Consider the following 17,185-nt stretch of genomic DNA (forward strand, 5'->3'; position numbering starts at 1 on the left):
AGCATATTGCAGCTTGTGATATGTTAGTAAAATTCTCAGAATAGGAAAATACTTTGGTAAGTGAATGACAAAGTAAATAGGGCACGCTTTCTGTTTTATTCTGGAAGGACACATAAAATACATGTGTCTATCTCAACATGTATCTACGGTTTAGTGATACTCTAGGAGTGTTGTTCACTTATTCTGAACTAATTAATCAGGTATGAGTTTCTCCGCTTTTCAACATGTCAAACTGTGCCTCAGGGTCAAAGCAACTGATAACCATGGAGGAAGTCATGAATGCTGTCGCACTAGTCTAAGATCAGCCCCCACTACAACAGCAGCAGAAGACCATGGCGGGTTCCACTCCTGTCAGCTAAAAACATGAAGATAAAGCAGTGGGCACATGATCACCATTGCCCATCTTCCATTGTGGTCTGAAGACGCATCTCTTCAAACTGTACCTGGACTAACTGTCACTACTCTGCAAGGCACTCCCAATCTAAGATCACTCTTATCACTCGAATCCTGAAAAAATTGTGAATCTCTACTTTTACAAATTATTACTGTACAAATGCTACATCAATTGCATTTTCTTGATTGTAGATTCTACTGAAGAACTTACAGACTTCAGTCACTACCTTAATTACTCTGATGACCACTTGTGCTTCACCATGGAATGTGACAAAGTGCATCAGTTGCAATAGGTTGCGCATGGACTTGTTCCGTAAACCAACTAACTGCTTCGAGGTGATATTTACTTATTAAAAGCCTACCGATTAGCCAGTTCTACTGTGCTTGGAGAATCTGCAGCTCTGATCAAATGTACCACACACAGGTTGAAGACCTCCCTGACAGGTTCCTCTAAAGAGGTTATACAACTGAATGGATAAAATTGGCTGAGGAACGTTTTAATTACATATCCCACTCAGAATGTTCATAACCGAAGATGCGTAACAAACCACCAGAAAACCCGCAGTGCTGCACAAAGTTTGCTTCTCTTGGCTCTGAATTCAGGAAAATTGAAAAAGGCTTTAAGGGCCCTCCTAAATTTGTCGTTACATGTCCCCCCCAGTCAAAGTGACCCCCTTCTTAGAGGTTTATTCACACTGGTGATCATGTTTTTCCTTCATTTATCAGACAATTCATGTATTTTATGTCCACACGGTTGCATCGTGCCTACATAATACACCATTTGTATGTACCTGAATACTATCAAGTTCATACCTATGTGTGTCTATATAACCCCCCCCCCCCCACTTCCTTCATGTTATTGTGTGCCTTGCAAATGGGTCAAAACATTACAATCTAAATAAACCACAAGGGAGCATTTGGTGGTGTGTGTATATTCTTTATTCTTTACTCTATGTCAAAGCATTTCTCAACCTATACTTCCACCCCTCTGGATATCTAGATTCTGGCTTTTGCTCACTGGATTCTATTATATTTACAACAGGTACTATATGGGCCTTTAGTGGACACCAACATTTTTTTTAACAGGAAATAATACAGACAATATCTCAGCTTTTTGTCTTTTGTTATATATATATATATATATATATATACATGCATGCCCATCAGCTGTGCATAAAATAAAAAGATAAATACATTTGTGAGAGGGCAGCTCTCAAAACATTGCCACATGCCTCTTGGTCTTTGATTACTTCCTTATACCTCATATTTAAATCACTGCTTTCACATTAAACCTACCTTCACTGAATTGATGTGACTGGTTAGACAATATTAGTGGTCCATTTTGACTTCCATTGCATGTCAAATAATTAATTAATTAATTATTTTGCTAATGAGTTCATTTAGGGTGGAGACAGCAGCAGCAGGTGAGTGAAGTTTTTCAGCAATCAGGTAAACAACAGCAAGATTCAAAACAGTACTTAGATAATCTGTTGTTCTACAAACTTCCTGTCCAGCAAATATCAGGCAGTGTCACTGGCATTTCCCAATGTGTAGGTTTATTGCCCCCATACTGTGCATTTTCAGCAGCTGGAGGAACTCACGAGGCATAGAATGTGCACGATGACGGGGCCCAACATTGTCATAGTAGTGGTGCGACAGTTTTTGCTGGGAAAGGTCAACACTGAAGGGCCAAAACCCATAAAGGTGCACCTCCTCACACAGCTCCAGGGCTACGCTCGCCAGCATTAACCCTGTGGAGAGACGAAAGGCCCGTTGGCCCCTCTGCCGCCAGTAATGGTGTAGCTCCCGCAGATAGTTAGGGTTGAAGAAAACTACCTTCTGCTGCGGGCGGAGTGGGAGGAGGGCTTGGTGAACTTGGAAGGAGATGCCAGTGCAGAGTCTATAGGCAAACGCGGGCATGAGAAGCGGGGCATCTCCATACAAAGACAAGTGATTTGCCAGGCGATGGCGATGCTTCTTCATGTTTGGGTAGCTGCAGAGATGGAGGAGTGAAAAGTAGAGTTTATCAAACATAATATAAGTGGGAAATATAAGATGGCCATGGACCTGTGACTGTTTGATAATGTAAGGGAACAGTGTAGGCTGCTCATTTTGGCATCTGATGAATGACAGAAAGGAAAGAAAGCGCAACGTGTTGACTGTCAGTATACAGGCTACATTCTGTTCAAATGTACAGGTAAACAATGCAAAAACCATTTTGCGTTCAGAGCGAAAGTGCCTACCTGCGTTTGATCTGGCTGGGGTTGGCTGTAATTAGACTTGTCTTCACCCCTATATCTTCGCTTAATATGATGGGAGCTAGATTAAACCTGGAAAGTCAAAATAAAAAAAAGAAATACTTCAAATTTAGTTTGATGATTGAGAGACAGGAGGACTGCTCCAATTGGAATCCATTCTTAAACCCTGAAGATATTTCATTTACAGTATGATTGTAAGAGAGAATCACATATGTTGCAAGTCTGCAGCTGCATGCAATGTCCTGAGACAAGGAATCAAAATAAATTATCACTGTATGCCAACTCAGTCAGGGCAATACCCCCACCCCCTCTGAGTTTGCAGAGGGATTTATGTACACTAAGTTGGTTTCCATTTTTTAAAACTGGCTGCATATTGTCAGTTGATTTGGATCAAATGTAAAAAACTGTATTCAACAGTGCTTAAAACATTTATTGTCAACCTCATTTTTTATTGAAACTAAATCAATTGCAATGTTGGCTCAAGGTTCCAACAGAGTAAGCCGTGTTCAATTATTAATTATTTGATAGGCAAACTTAACAGCAGTTAGGTATGGATAACCCATTCATAACAACTTTCTTTCTAAGTAATGAACCCATAGCATGTCAATAGAGACCTATTTACACTTGCTGTTGTTGTGACATGCATTTATATTTTCTTGTCAAATCCAATGTGTATTCAGTAATTGTGGTCTGAACTCAAGAATTCAGAGGTTCTCTGGACCAGATTCTGCCAGTATTACAATTGAATGTAACCATTCCAACTAGCACTTTCTCCTGTTTCCATTCTACATTCTACCAAAAAATAACATCCTATAATAAATGTGAGGGATTTTTAAAACACCCTGTTGCATAGCTGGTCATTAGTATCACACACCAGTGTGACACCCCTGGCAGGGAGATGCGGCAGTGCTGGGGAACGCCATTGTCTGTCGCATGGAGAGAGAGAGGGCGCACCCATACAAACATGAAATAAAATAAACGCATCTTCACCTTTCCCCCTCACGGGTTCCAGGCAAAAACAATAAACTAAAACAATAAGCTAAAATAACAAAGACAAAAGAAAGTAAAACTTGAGCGGAAACTTTTAAGTTCACCACTCGTAGCTGGCCAGATTCACACCTGGCCAGCTCCTCCCACATTTCAGTGGCAGATTCACTTTTCGCCATTTTTTTTAAAGAAACACAACTGAAATTAAACGCAACTCAAATAAAGAAACTCACTATCAGTGTTAGCTCCTGGTCTCGGCCCTGAACTGTGGAGAGCAGCACACCTTTAAGCACCTGGGCTGATTAGCTAACAGAGTCCAGGTGTGTGTGCTCTCTCCACCAGCCGGCTCAGCTGAGACCAATCCGCCTCTCCGGCAGACTGCATGCCTCAGTTAGTTTGGTGAAGGTGAATGTGATTTCAGTCACAAAGATTTACAATGTATTGCAATTGTGAAAATGTGACTTATCAACTGCATTGGATAATAGTGTAAACAAGGGCTATGTTCTATATTGGGCTATGTTCTATATTGTAACAATAATGAAAGTGTACCTACCTTATGACAAAGTCAGCCTTATTAATCATAGAACCACAACTGCTGTTCTTCAAAATCCCACCATTCCCAACGACTGCACAGCGCCCAAGTAGACCTCCAGTCCTCCAGGGGGTACTCTAACAGAGGGGAATAGCATATCTCAACAAATGTGTTTTTAATATAATAAAACAAAGTTTTATGCATGCACTATTCAAGTGCATGCAGTACAGGGCCTGGTGGCACCATAATGTTTGGGACATATTAATATGTAAATGAAAGTAGTCATGTTTAGTACTTTTTTGCCTATCCTTTGCATACAATGACTGCTTGAAGTCTGTCACCCACAGAAATCACCAAGTGCTGAGTATCTACTCTAGTGATCCTCTGCACGCCCTGTACTGTACCCGTCTTCAGCTCCTGGTCATTTCAGGGGCTAGCTGCCTTCAGCATATGAAATGTACGTTCAGTTGGATACAAATCACGTGAATGACTTGGCCAATTAAGAAATTTCCTGGTTTTGGCTTGGGAAAACTCCTTTGTTGCATTAGCAGTATGCTTGGGATAATTTTCTTGCCGTGGGATGAACGTTTGTGCGTATTTGCTTGTATTTGAGCGGATGAGATGCTTCTATGAATGATGACAAGTGAGCCAGTATCTGTGACAACCATACATGCCCAAACCATGCAACTCCCACTACCAAACTTCATAGATTAAAGGGGGTGCTTTGGATCTTGGGCAGTTACTTTTGGCCTCCACACTTGGTTTTTGCAATCATTCTGATACAAGTGAATCTTGATCTCATCTGTCCACGACACCTTCTTTTAGAATGCTCTTTTAGGTACTTAGCCAACTGCCAGCGAGCCATTCTGATGTTTGCAGCTAACTAGTGGTTTTAATCTTGTAGTGTAGCCTCTGAAGTTCTGTTCCTGAAGTCTTCTTTGGACAGTAGTCACTGACACATCTATGCCTGCTTCCTGAAGAGTGTTTTTTTTTTTTGTCAGACAGTTGTTTTGGGTTTTTTCTTCATTATGGTGAGGATTCTTCAGTCATGAACTGTAGAGGACCTCCTTGGCCTGCCAGGATTTTTGCAATTACTGAGCTCACCAGTACACTCTCTTCTTAGCGATGTCTCTAACAGTTGTTTTTCCTCAGGCTCATGATGGCTTCTTTGACTTTCACTGGCACAACTCTCACCCTTGACAAATGCCTATAACAGACTCCAAAAGGCAATCAAAAGCCTAGAATCAAGACTTGACCTGATAAAAAGCTCTTTTATACTTGCACTAAAGAAGCAATTGAACACACCTGACTAATCAGAAACACCTGAGAATTCATTTCTCCCAAACATTATGGTGCCCTGAAACGTGTGGGGGCTATGCATAAAAAGTTCTGTAATTTCAAGATGGTGACAAAAAAAGTCTTTTTTTAAATTCCCTTTAATAAAAGCTGAGGATGTGCACTTTAGCCACATACAAACATTATTTGATTAAATTCTTGAATTCTGTACAGAGCCAAATCCAGAAAAATATGCCTCTGTTCCAAACATTACTTACATACACACACACACGCATACAAACAAATGTGGCTTGTTCTGTGAACAACATAATTGTTGTAGCACATATTCTAACCTCAGGGAGCATTTTCAGCATCGACTTGTCCACCACCCTGATTCTTCTCTCCCCATCGTAAGTAACGTTCTGACCCAGGAACGTGTTTTGCTTTGTCAGAATCAGCTCATCAGTGGCATTGCAACTGGAGTACAGTTCAACCCTGCAGTGGGGTGGGGGTACAAGAAAAGGCCACCACAGTCAGCTAAAATATATCCTTCAATTTTGTATTCAATGTGATCAGAATAAAGAACTGTGGCTGCAGGCAGGATACCTGGAGGGATGTACCTGTAGCGCTCTTTGTGAGTTATGTTTGTTTTCCAGGGGCAGCTCATGAGTTCCTTCATATCATTTGAAAACTGTGTGGTTCTGGGAGAAAGAAAATGAGAGCAAGAGCCTTGGACCAGCCATACCGACCCAACAAACAACAACGCTCCCACAATATTTCTGCACCACAGTATGGCACTTATGGAAAAAGTAAGGTTCAAAAAGATTTGAATTTAGGAACACATTGAATACTAGTTTCCTATCCATTTTTTTCTCCATAGTTTGGTCAATAAATGAGGTCAGCCTTTCCTCCTGGAAGAAGGACAAGGCAGAATTTAATTCTTCTATTGTGGAAAACCTACTGTAACGTGTCTGTATCTGACTCCACTTCAAACCAGCCACTATAGCCAAAGCGTTGTGCACAGTTTGTTTCTATGGTAACTGATGGTCACGTGGGATAGGACACCACCTCTTTAAATCTTTGGTATCCCATCTGGACATGACCTTGTTTGTGTCTGCTGTAGGGGGCTCAGATCTCAGGGTATCAATTTGAATCTCCACCCTTTTCACAGATCTTGATGATGATTGGCTACAGGTAGAATCGACTGCATCCATGTTTTACTCCTTTGCCTGAGTAACCCGGATGTTCTGAGTATGCTTGTAAACAGAATTGTCACAAATAGAATTTTTAAAAACTGAATTTGGAGCATTGGAAAAATGGAACCTGAATTTTTTCAGCCTGGTTTTTTACGACTTGAATTTTGGGAAGCTAAATTTTTGAGAGGTGAATTCAGAACCTGAATTTTTACAACATGATTTTTAAACATTTGAATTCACACCCAACACATTCTAACTATAAAAAAGCTATAGAATTCAAAGTGAACTAATGTATTGTATTCAGAGTTAAAAATTCAAATGTATTAATGTCATTAAAAAAAAACATTAATCACTTAAATTCAATGTCTTCTTAATTAAAATCTTTTTGAACTTTATTTTCTTCTATAGACACTGCTATTAATATGTTAAGCGTAAACAAGCCATTTGTGTGGTAGTAAAAGGCATAGCTCTGAATAAACCATCTTTTTCAGTTTTGGCATTCATTTTGAAAGTGCTAAAACAATTGACAATTTCTATTTCTGATTGAATCTTGTGGTTTTGTTGAATAAGTATTTCAAGGAATAGAGAGAGAGAAATGGGGAAATTTACTTTCATGATAAGTGACTGCAAACAAAAAAGGGAAACATGAACACAACAGAACAACAGGATCTCAGTCATAAATCTGAAGTACTCACAGTTTTATTGCTTTGATTGAAGCATACTTCGCCCTCAGTCTTTCACACAGCTGACGTCTCAGCATTAAAGAGCCAGTTGTTTCCTGTCTATAACACAGAACATGACCGTTCATTTAGCTCTGTTAGTGCAGTCATGACCCTCTTGCAACAAAAACTTGTTCTCCTCCTCCTCCTGCAAAACCAGGCTTGTGTGAGTTTTAAAAGAAAATAGTTTGTAACACAATTTATGTGGTTGCAAAAGGCAAAGAGTTCCCAGATTTAATGTTCAAATATCACAAAGGGTGTCAATGATTCATTGTGCCTCAAATGACATTCCAACCTTCGGATGAGAAATCAAGATCCTGACTCATTGTGGTCATTAAAGCCACTGTTCTGTTCACCTTCTGTAGATTTTTTCATATTAATAAAATTTAAATGTTTTCAATTGGCCCAGAGCGTGTTTGTGTACAATGGAGTATATTACAGACATTTACAGACATTTCTGAAATCCTCTCAGCTTTATAATGGCTAATACAGGGTTATTTATGAGTTTCTGGTCTAAAATATGAAAATACATTTCAATGAACTCCAAGTTGTACTTGTGTAATTTACCTGATTATGCTTCAAAAAATATAATTCATCTTAGCTTCTATTGGAACTATTTACTTCCCATGGCACATGCAGGCTAAGTATTATCAATTGTGCTTGTTTAGTGTAGGTACATGTTTACAGTCAAAACTGAAAAGCATGCAGCTTGAAATGTTGCTACTGTTGCTGCTGTGGGAGGCCACATAAGTAAGTGAACATACAAGTTCTATTAGAAACAGGGACATAAATCCACCAGTTGCAAGGCATTTGGCAGAACATAGACACGCAGTACAAACACTGAGATGCAAAGGAATAGAAAGGGTTCAAAAACGGTGAAAGGGTGGAGATTTAAGCAAACATATTCTTCAAAGAGAAGCCTACTGGCAATTCACTCTAGACACCGGATCTGAACTGAACCGGAATGAACAAATATTTTATGTTTCTTGCAGTTGCGAAATGAAAAAGAATACATTTTGATGCAAATTGTGAAAGTTACTTCATTTAAAAATACATAATGGTCATTTTTTAATCGAATTTGTTATTTTTTAAATAGTTTGCATACTTTAGGTGCTTTGTGCTACGCTTTGACCACAGGCTATTGTGTGGAAATCTAAAATTGATAAATGCAAAATTGTCAAATTACTGTTATGTGAACTTTGCCAATAGACTAATTGTTAAATTGACTTAATGTGAATCATGAAACCTATTTTTCAAATTTGATTGGTTCTGACATTTTCATGTAAATATCCTGTGACGTTTTTGAAATTTTCTGAGTGGTTAAGCAGAGAGCATTGAAACACGGAGGAAGGCTGAGACTGAAACACATTTATCTCCAATGTCCATAATTAAGGGCTGTTATATATATATGATATATTAAAGAATTATTTTTTTAGTGCGGGCTATCACTTTTTTCTCCTATAGCCACTTTGAGCATCCTACACACCGTATAATTGAATTTGTTTTGTTTGTTTCTGGGTCACAGGTTCCTCATTTTAATTTAATAAGAGAGATAATCCACTTCAAGGTGGTTAGGTATTGGGAAATAATGACCTTCACAGAGGCAACCCCCCTTAGCTTTGGGATAGGGGGGTTCCTCACCTCTACGCCGGTCGTAATTTCCCAATAACTGACCACCTCATCGTGGATTTTGTCTTACTTACTGTAATTGCAGACAATGGCTTCATGTTCTGCTTTTAATTGCAGACTACTACCAACTGCTTTTTGAAGGATTTATTATGCTGCAATGTTTGTATACATAACCTGCAATATAAAGCACGTTGTAGGTTACATTTGAATAAAAAATAAATGTTAATATTGATTAAATAGACTTTCAAGACACAGCAAGTAGATAAATCCAAGCGTAGCTTATATTAGCTGTTCTCACTTGGTGGTATGAATGTAACATCAGACTGCGCGTACTTTGGTTCAAATTGTATCCGACTGGATTAAGTGATGAATGCAATTGAAAATGACTACTGACATGTCAAACTGTTTGAAGTAAAATTTCATTGTGCTAAGCTAAATATTATGAGTAATGAGCAAAATCCAAGAACTGTTGCAATTATCCCCTATTTCTACAGTAGAATACATCTGACAAAATTATAACTAAAATATCTGACTCAAATTAGACAAATATTCCACTGACTAAAACTAAATTAAAATAAATGACTAAAATATGACTAAAATACAATAATAAACTTCATGAAAAGACTGAGACTAAAACTAAAATTTAAGTTCCTGCCAAAATGAACACTGGTGGGCGTGGCGTAGGGTCCTAAGTTCAAGGGGGTGTGGCCAATCGCTACAAAACTCACTATGATCATCTGACACTATTTGGAACTTACAGTATATGTCAATTATCAACTCACATCTGCCTAGGGAACTGCGTCTGCAGACACAGACCCATTACACTGCATTTTCTTCTAGTTGACCCTGAGATCTTGAAGCCCACACCCATTGTGCACGAATGCACCTCCAGCTGCAAATCCAACTTGCCAACACATTTAATCTAATTGTACGTGCTCAACATAATTACATCAGCAAAATAGCCTATATCTAATTTTATATCATGCTGGTAGCCTGCATTCTGTTTGTGAGTGCAGTGGCCTTGTTTGTGAAAAAGGAAGTGGTTCCAATTGAAAATATGATTAAATTTATTTAAAACACAATAAATAAGAAATAACCTAAAATAAAATTTAAATTATAAATGACAAAGTAATAACATACATCGTTGTACAAATCTGCCCCTATTCCAGCCACTGTAAAGTCAGCAGGTCATTAGAAAGTTTTCACAGATAGCACAAATACACAAATAGCTCAAATATGTGACATCATCACACATAATAACACCTTTATGTCCCAAGTGAAAACATGTTTTACAATGACATAGCAGGACAATAGTAAATAGTAATCAGGTCACAATTAAAATTTCCAGGCATCCACTCTTCGACTGGAATGTCAACTTTTCGATAGTAATCAGATCACAATTAGAGTTTCCAGGCATCCACTCTTCAACTGGAATATCAAGTTTTCAACCGGAATGTCCAGTTTTGTTGGCCCACATGTATGGTGAAATGGTGAAATGGACTGCATTTTTATAGCGCTTTTATCCAAAGCGCTTTACAATTGATGCCTCTCATTCACACACACACTCACCCAGCAACAGTGAAAGGCTGCCATGCAAGGTACCAATCAGCAGGTTGGGAGCAATTAGGAGTTAGGTGTATTGCTCAGGGACACTTCGACAAGCCCAGGGCGGGGGATTGAACCGGCAACCCTCCGACTGCCAGACAACCGCTCGTACCTCCTGAGCTATGTCACCCCACATGTATGATTTGTACATGTTGGTCTGAGTAATTCAAGGAAGAATTTTACCAGTTGTTTGTAATGAATTTGCATGTTAGTGACTCCCCCCTGTTCCGACCCCCCTGTTCACAACTATAAAATCTGTTAAAAATTTGGATTTTCAATTTACTTAGGCACCACATAGTCACACCAACAAACCCTACTGCATTCATTAGACTATACTTTTTTAAAAGAAGGTAATAGTAATACTAGCTTTTTCTTGAGCGGAAGTTCTTGTGAGGCAAATGGACAGACAAGCAAGTTTTAAATATCCATGCAGACACACACACACACACACACACACACACTTATACACAAACAGTAACATGTTCAGCCTCTCAGAATTGAAAAAATATATATTTTCCACCACTTTTTCCATGCGCTCAAAATAAAACCATTTGTGAGACCTACCTAACTTGCTGGAATGTAAGGTGACATGTTCTCCATGTAATGAACAAACCAGAGCAGAAACAGACCAGTATAAATGCATGTTGGTTCTTCATCTCTACAGCAGATATTGACCTAAACTCTCCTCATGAGCAGTAGAAAAGGACTGCTATAAGTTGTATAGAAAAGGAGGAGCTAGCAGGTGAAGGATTGAGTTACAGAATGAGAATGAATGAAATGCAGCAGTATAGTACCTCCCAGTGGCTATAATCCAATATTGTATTTCATCCCCCCACATTTAATAAATGTCAATTGTATACTGCTTTTTTAATTTTAATTTTTTTTTGAATGACAGACTGAATGGTGATTTAACAAACTGAAAAATTCTGCTGCTGAGCTTCGCTAAAATGAATGCATACCATATCAATAGATGATTATAAAGTATATTAAGAATCAATATCAGGCTTTCAGATAGATGTGGGATAGAAATAGCCCTGAATTATTTGACTTTATTTTGTATTTGTTGTTATACAAGTAACCTATAGGAAGAAATATGACATAACGATCAGGCGTGAAAGTGGCGTGCTGACTTGAATCTATTTAACGTCTAAATTGACAACGAAAGCTGCTTTTGTTTGTTTCTTAACACCCAGGTAGGCTTTTACAAAGCAAATAGCCTCTACCATACAGACCAAACTGGTGTGTGCTTATTATAAATACCTATGACCAGGTGGGTATTTCTTTTCCATTATTCACTTGGAGCATCCAGAAGATGATACTATGTCAACGCAACAAGCAAATTAGCTGAACACATTTAACATCAAACACTGAACTAATTTAAAAAGTCAGACATGTTGATGGGTACAATTCATTTATTTCCCAAATATTAAACATCAATTAAAATGCCTAAAGTCTCCCCAGAGTCATACTTCATGTTGATGTGTCCCATGACCCCCTTAGGTATCTACACTCTTGTTTTCTCTTTAGATGTCATTTTGTAAACAACAGCAAAAAAGCATGTTGTTTGTTAAACCAACTCAGAGGCGGTATATTTGTAACAGGTGTTACATTTATACAGATAGGGGCTAATGTTATTTCAGTCACCTAGCAAATAATTCCCAGTATAATTGAAAATAATACTAACTTTTTCAGATGACTGCTTAAAATCATGTATGATTTGCTTTATAATAAATACAAATAGTAGTTTATATCCAAACATTACTTCTGGAACAGATTTTTACTCACCTTGGTCAAAAACAGTTTTTAGAAGTATTTCCCACTAAAGTTGTCCATTCCTTTGGCACGTGTTAGAAGACGGAATTGCGTGTCTACAAACCTGAAATGGCTACTGTAGCAGCAGTGTACAAAAAGTTATTGGGCCTCATTCACAAAACTTTTCTTAAATTATTCTTACTTTTGTTCTGCCGTGCGATGGTCTTACTGCAGTGTACCATTGGTCCCCCCGTATTAAAATGTTTTTATGAAAAAACAATATGAGATCCATGACACATGTGCAGATCTTTGGTTTTTGTGCATATCCCAGGTGTATGAGAGGATGAATACTGGCTGTTTGTAAATTTTATGTGTGATCCTGCTCATGTGATTTGCATTAGGAAACGGCCTTGAGCAAATACAGATAATAATAAAAATATGAATGCCGAAATGTCCTTGGAAGCGTTCTTTCATGCAGTTTACAATCAAATGTGATCGTACACGTTTCATGAATGAGGCCCATTGACATGTATGATGCATTACATTTCATTAAAAAATTTTATTTCATTTTCATTTTTATATTTAATTTTTTCCCACTAGTTTCAGTTGAAACAAGCACAGTTGTTATAGTCTTGGCTCTCTCACTATTAATTAACCACCAGGAGTAAGGGACATTCTTGCGTGTACAGCAGAGGATCTCTCTGTTCTTTTCAACACTAAATGCAAATTCCTGTAACCAGATCAGATTTAATTTCTTTGAGAGTAATGAGTGATGAACGTTGAGACAAAAAAAAAAAAAAAATACAGCATCAAGTATAGTGGCCTTTTGTGTAATCAGGTTTTGTGGTGGATCCTGTTTTCTGGCGGAAATAGTTGGAACAGCAGAAATGGCACTGAATACCAGGGTGTTGATTATTGGTCTTTTTAAGTGGAGATTTGCACTTTGGAAGACACACCTGTGGATTTACAAAAGACAATGTGAATAAACAAAGAAATACTGACTGCATGTTTGCATATGAGCATTAACACAGCCAGCGGAGGTTTCCCCTGGTCCACTGTGTAGTAATCTGCGGCTCCGCTAGCCTCTCTTATGCTAGCAACATGGCCCCATGGCCCAGGTGTGCTAGCAGCATGAGCCAGGTGCGCTGGAGAGTCCCCCAGACCCATTAGGCAATGCTCTGCAGGAGACCCCGTAGCTAACAGCTGGACCCCGCTAATCCAGCCTCGCATCAGGGGTCATTCTGGCCTTTCTAGCGGACTGGGGAGTCATTGACATTTTAAAACGTTACAAACTACTGGTAAATTTCTTCCATGAATTACTCAAACCGGACATTACATTTTCTGGGTGGGACCATAAATGTGACCTGTACAAATAATTTGAAAACTGGACATTCAGGTTGAATTTGGTCAACAACTCAACAAAACGCACATGTGCACTTTATTTAAAAACTAGGAAGCCGCAGTATTGATCAGAACAGGCTATCCAGCTAGCTTTAGTGCTGTTTTTCCTGTTAAACATTACATTATGTGGCTGCCTTAATTTGCAAGTACAAAAACTGGAAGCGTTGCAATCTAGTGCAGAGCTAAAAATAGGCCCAAAACCTGGACCAATGTCAGCATATTCTCAGGCCCAATTGGGTTTGGCCAGGGTGCAGAGCTCTACGCTGGCATGAACAGGTACATTTACGGGCAGACACAAATCTGAAATGGATATATTTCCTGCTGTGTGTGGCATGTGTCAATATTTGTGAATGAGGTCTGGCAGGTGGCCACAGTCAGATGACACAGTTGGTGAATGAGTCGCTGAGTGGCTGAGGTTGAGTTTATTGGATTTGAGGATTCTTTCTAATAAATGATAATTAATGGTGAACTTTGTGCCGGGAGGTGTAAGTGTGGAGCATGGAACTGTAGAAGTGTGCTACAGTATAGATAAATAGAAAGGCAAACAAAAATTAAATATTAAACAATGCAATACAACTGAGTTTGGGGGCATACTGCAACCAGGGCCGGTTTTAGCCTGCTATATTAGGGTGGGCTGGTAGAAATAATAGGAGTGCAACGTGGGTGGCGGCACTAGGGTTGGTGTCACCCAGTATGGTCGCGGGTGGGGGGGGGGGGGGGGGGGTGGGTGCTGTTGGATGCTGTCTTAACATATGATTGGGTAAGCAAGACGCACCCCTGCCCATAGCCACTGTCAGCCGTGACTGCAATGTGACCAACTGAAATATATACTGCAAACAGAATAACGGTAAATTAACCGCAAATACTAAATGAGGATTCTACATAAAGGATTCAATAAAGACAACTAACTGACAAATGTCAAGCACTGATATATAAGTTACATATACAGTATACAGTACATATAGTTTATACACATACACACACATATTATATATGTATTTATATATATATATATATATATATATATATATATATATAGTATATATATACACTGATCAGCCACAACATTAAAACCACCAACCTAATATTGTGTAGATCCCCCTCGTGCCGCCAAAACAGCTCTGACCCCTCGAGGCATGGACTCCACCTCTGAAGGTGTCCTCTGGTATATTTGGATTTCTGTATATATTAGTATCTACTGTAAATTTATATCTGATTGTGTTACTTTGTTGTCTTTGATGCTGCAACAGTGCAAATTCCCCCCAGGGATCAATAAAGTACACTACTACTTCTACTACTACTACTTATGACATTATTGATTTTTATTACATAAAAAATTTTAAATGGATTACATTATTGGGAGTTATTACACTATTGGTAGTTTATTACATGATTATTCTTCCATACAGATGTACTGCATGATACAATTAAACAATTAACATCCTATCATGCTATGTGGGATGTATAAAAATGCTGAGTAGGCCCAGTTGACCTGGATTTTGTATCAAGATGCCAAGAGAAATGGATCTGAGTGACTTTGACAGAAGGTTCATTATTGGAGCATGGATAGCAGGTATTTCAGTCACAAAGAGTGACTAAAGTGATTCTGCATTTAGATCTATGGAAAAGACAACAGTAAATAGGATCGGAAATTGTGGTCAAAAGCTCACATTCGATGACTGTGATACTTGTGCACTTGTACAATATGTAAGGAAAAACAGAAGAGCAACTCTACCTTAGATGACTGAGAATGTCAATGCAGAACATTAACATTACATTACATTACAGGCATTTAGCAGACGCTCTTATCCAGAGCGACTTACACAACTTTTACATAGCATTTTACATTGTATCCATTTATACAGCTGGATATATACTGAAGCAATTACGGTTAAGTACCTTGCTCAAGGGTACAACAGCAGTGTCCTTACCCGGGAATCGAACCTGCGACCTTTCGGTTACAAGCCCAGTTCCTTACCCACTGTGCTCCACTCCGTCCTTAACAGACTGTGTCAGCAAGAAGTCAGTCAGTCAACAGTTACATAGAGAGGGATATAATAGTAGGGTTTCAGCGCATAAACCCCTCATTACAAAGACAAATGCACATTTGAGAGTTCAGCGGTGCAAAAAGTCATCCTTCACCATAATCTCGAGTGCATGTGTGGCATACACCAAGAGAATGGTACAGGCCAGAAGGCTTGACCCCTACAGTGAGGGGGTCCGGTGGCTCTGTTGTGCTGTGGGGGGCATTTTCCTGGCATGGTTTGGTTCCACTTGTCCCCTTAGAGGGAAGGGTTACAGAAAATCAATACAAAGTTATTGTGTGATCCCCTTTATCTGATGATGAAACATTTCTATCCTGATAGGATTGATGGTTTGCTGAGCATGAAAATTATGTGAAGCATATGCTATGGCATTCGGAGTCACCAGATCTCAACACAATTGAACACCTGTGGGAGATTTTAGACAGCATTCTGACCACCATCATAAAAACATCAAATGAGGGTATATCTTTTGGAAAAATAGTGTTCTACCCCAGTGGAGTTCCAGAGACTTGTAGAATCGATGACAAGGTGCATTTAAACTGTTCTGGTGGCCCAACTGTCACGGTACGGGTAGGGGGGACCCAAACGCAGAGGGAAAAAAACAAACTCAAAAGGGAAAATTAACAAAGACTTTACTAACACGACAGGCAAACACAAACAGGGAACAGGCAAGGCCACGAAGGGCAAAAACACAAACTCAAAAAAAATCTAAATAAAACAGAAAACAAGAGGAACTCACAAACATGGGCAGGGCAGAACACAGGCAGGTAGAGGACAAGGGCAGGTCAAACAGAGCACAATGGCAGGTCAAACAAAACACAGGCAGGCACAAAATACAAGCAGGTACATACGGTCTTGAAACATAGGAAACAAACACAAGCAGGGCAGAACACGGGAAGGCAGAGCACAAGGGAAGGTCAAACAAAACAGTCAGGCACAAAATACAAGCAGGTACATACGGTCTTGAAACATCGGAAACAAACACAAGCAGGGCAGAACACGGGAAGGCAGAGCACAAGGGAAGGTCAAACAAAACAGTCAGGCACAAAATACAAGCAGGTACCATGGGTCTGAGGAAACGCAAGTTGGGAACAAACACAAGCAGGCAGGTACATGTACGTCAGGTAACAAACACAGGCAGGTACATACGGTTTTCAAACAGATTTCAGGAACAAACACAAGAAGGCAGGTACATGAAAGTCAGGAGACAAACACAGGCAGGTACATACGGTTTTCAAACAGATTTCAGGAACAAACACAAGAAGGCAGGTACATGAAAGTCAGGAGACAAACACAAGGAACCAGCCCCCGAGTCAAGGGAACAGAGAACTTAAATAGACAGGGGGTAACAAGACACAGGTGAACTCAAAAAACAATCAAACCAGAAGGAGGG

General features: G+C 39.2%; 1 protein-coding gene across 1 annotated transcript; it reads right to left on the minus strand.

Moving 5' to 3' along the window:
• Positions 1-1,314: 1,314 nt before the first annotated feature.
• LOC118223939 (alpha-2,8-sialyltransferase 8F-like) lies at positions 1,315-11,273 on the minus strand. Its single transcript, XM_035411039.1, has 7 exons — positions 11,159-11,273; positions 7,337-7,423; positions 6,066-6,146; positions 5,799-5,940; positions 4,192-4,307; positions 2,637-2,723; positions 1,315-2,386 (listed from the first exon to the last, which is right to left on the minus strand). The coding sequence occupies exons 1-7, from the start codon at positions 11,248-11,250 to the stop codon at positions 1,924-1,926; spliced, it is 1,068 nt and encodes a 355-aa protein (XP_035266930.1). The 5' UTR covers positions 11,251-11,273; the 3' UTR covers positions 1,315-1,923.
• Between the last annotated feature and the right edge of the window lie 5,912 nt (positions 11,274-17,185).

Source organism: Anguilla anguilla, chromosome 3 (assembly GCF_013347855.1).
Source record: "Anguilla anguilla isolate fAngAng1 chromosome 3, fAngAng1.pri, whole genome shotgun sequence".
Classification (NCBI taxonomy): Eukaryota; Metazoa; Chordata; class Actinopteri; order Anguilliformes; family Anguillidae; genus Anguilla; species Anguilla anguilla.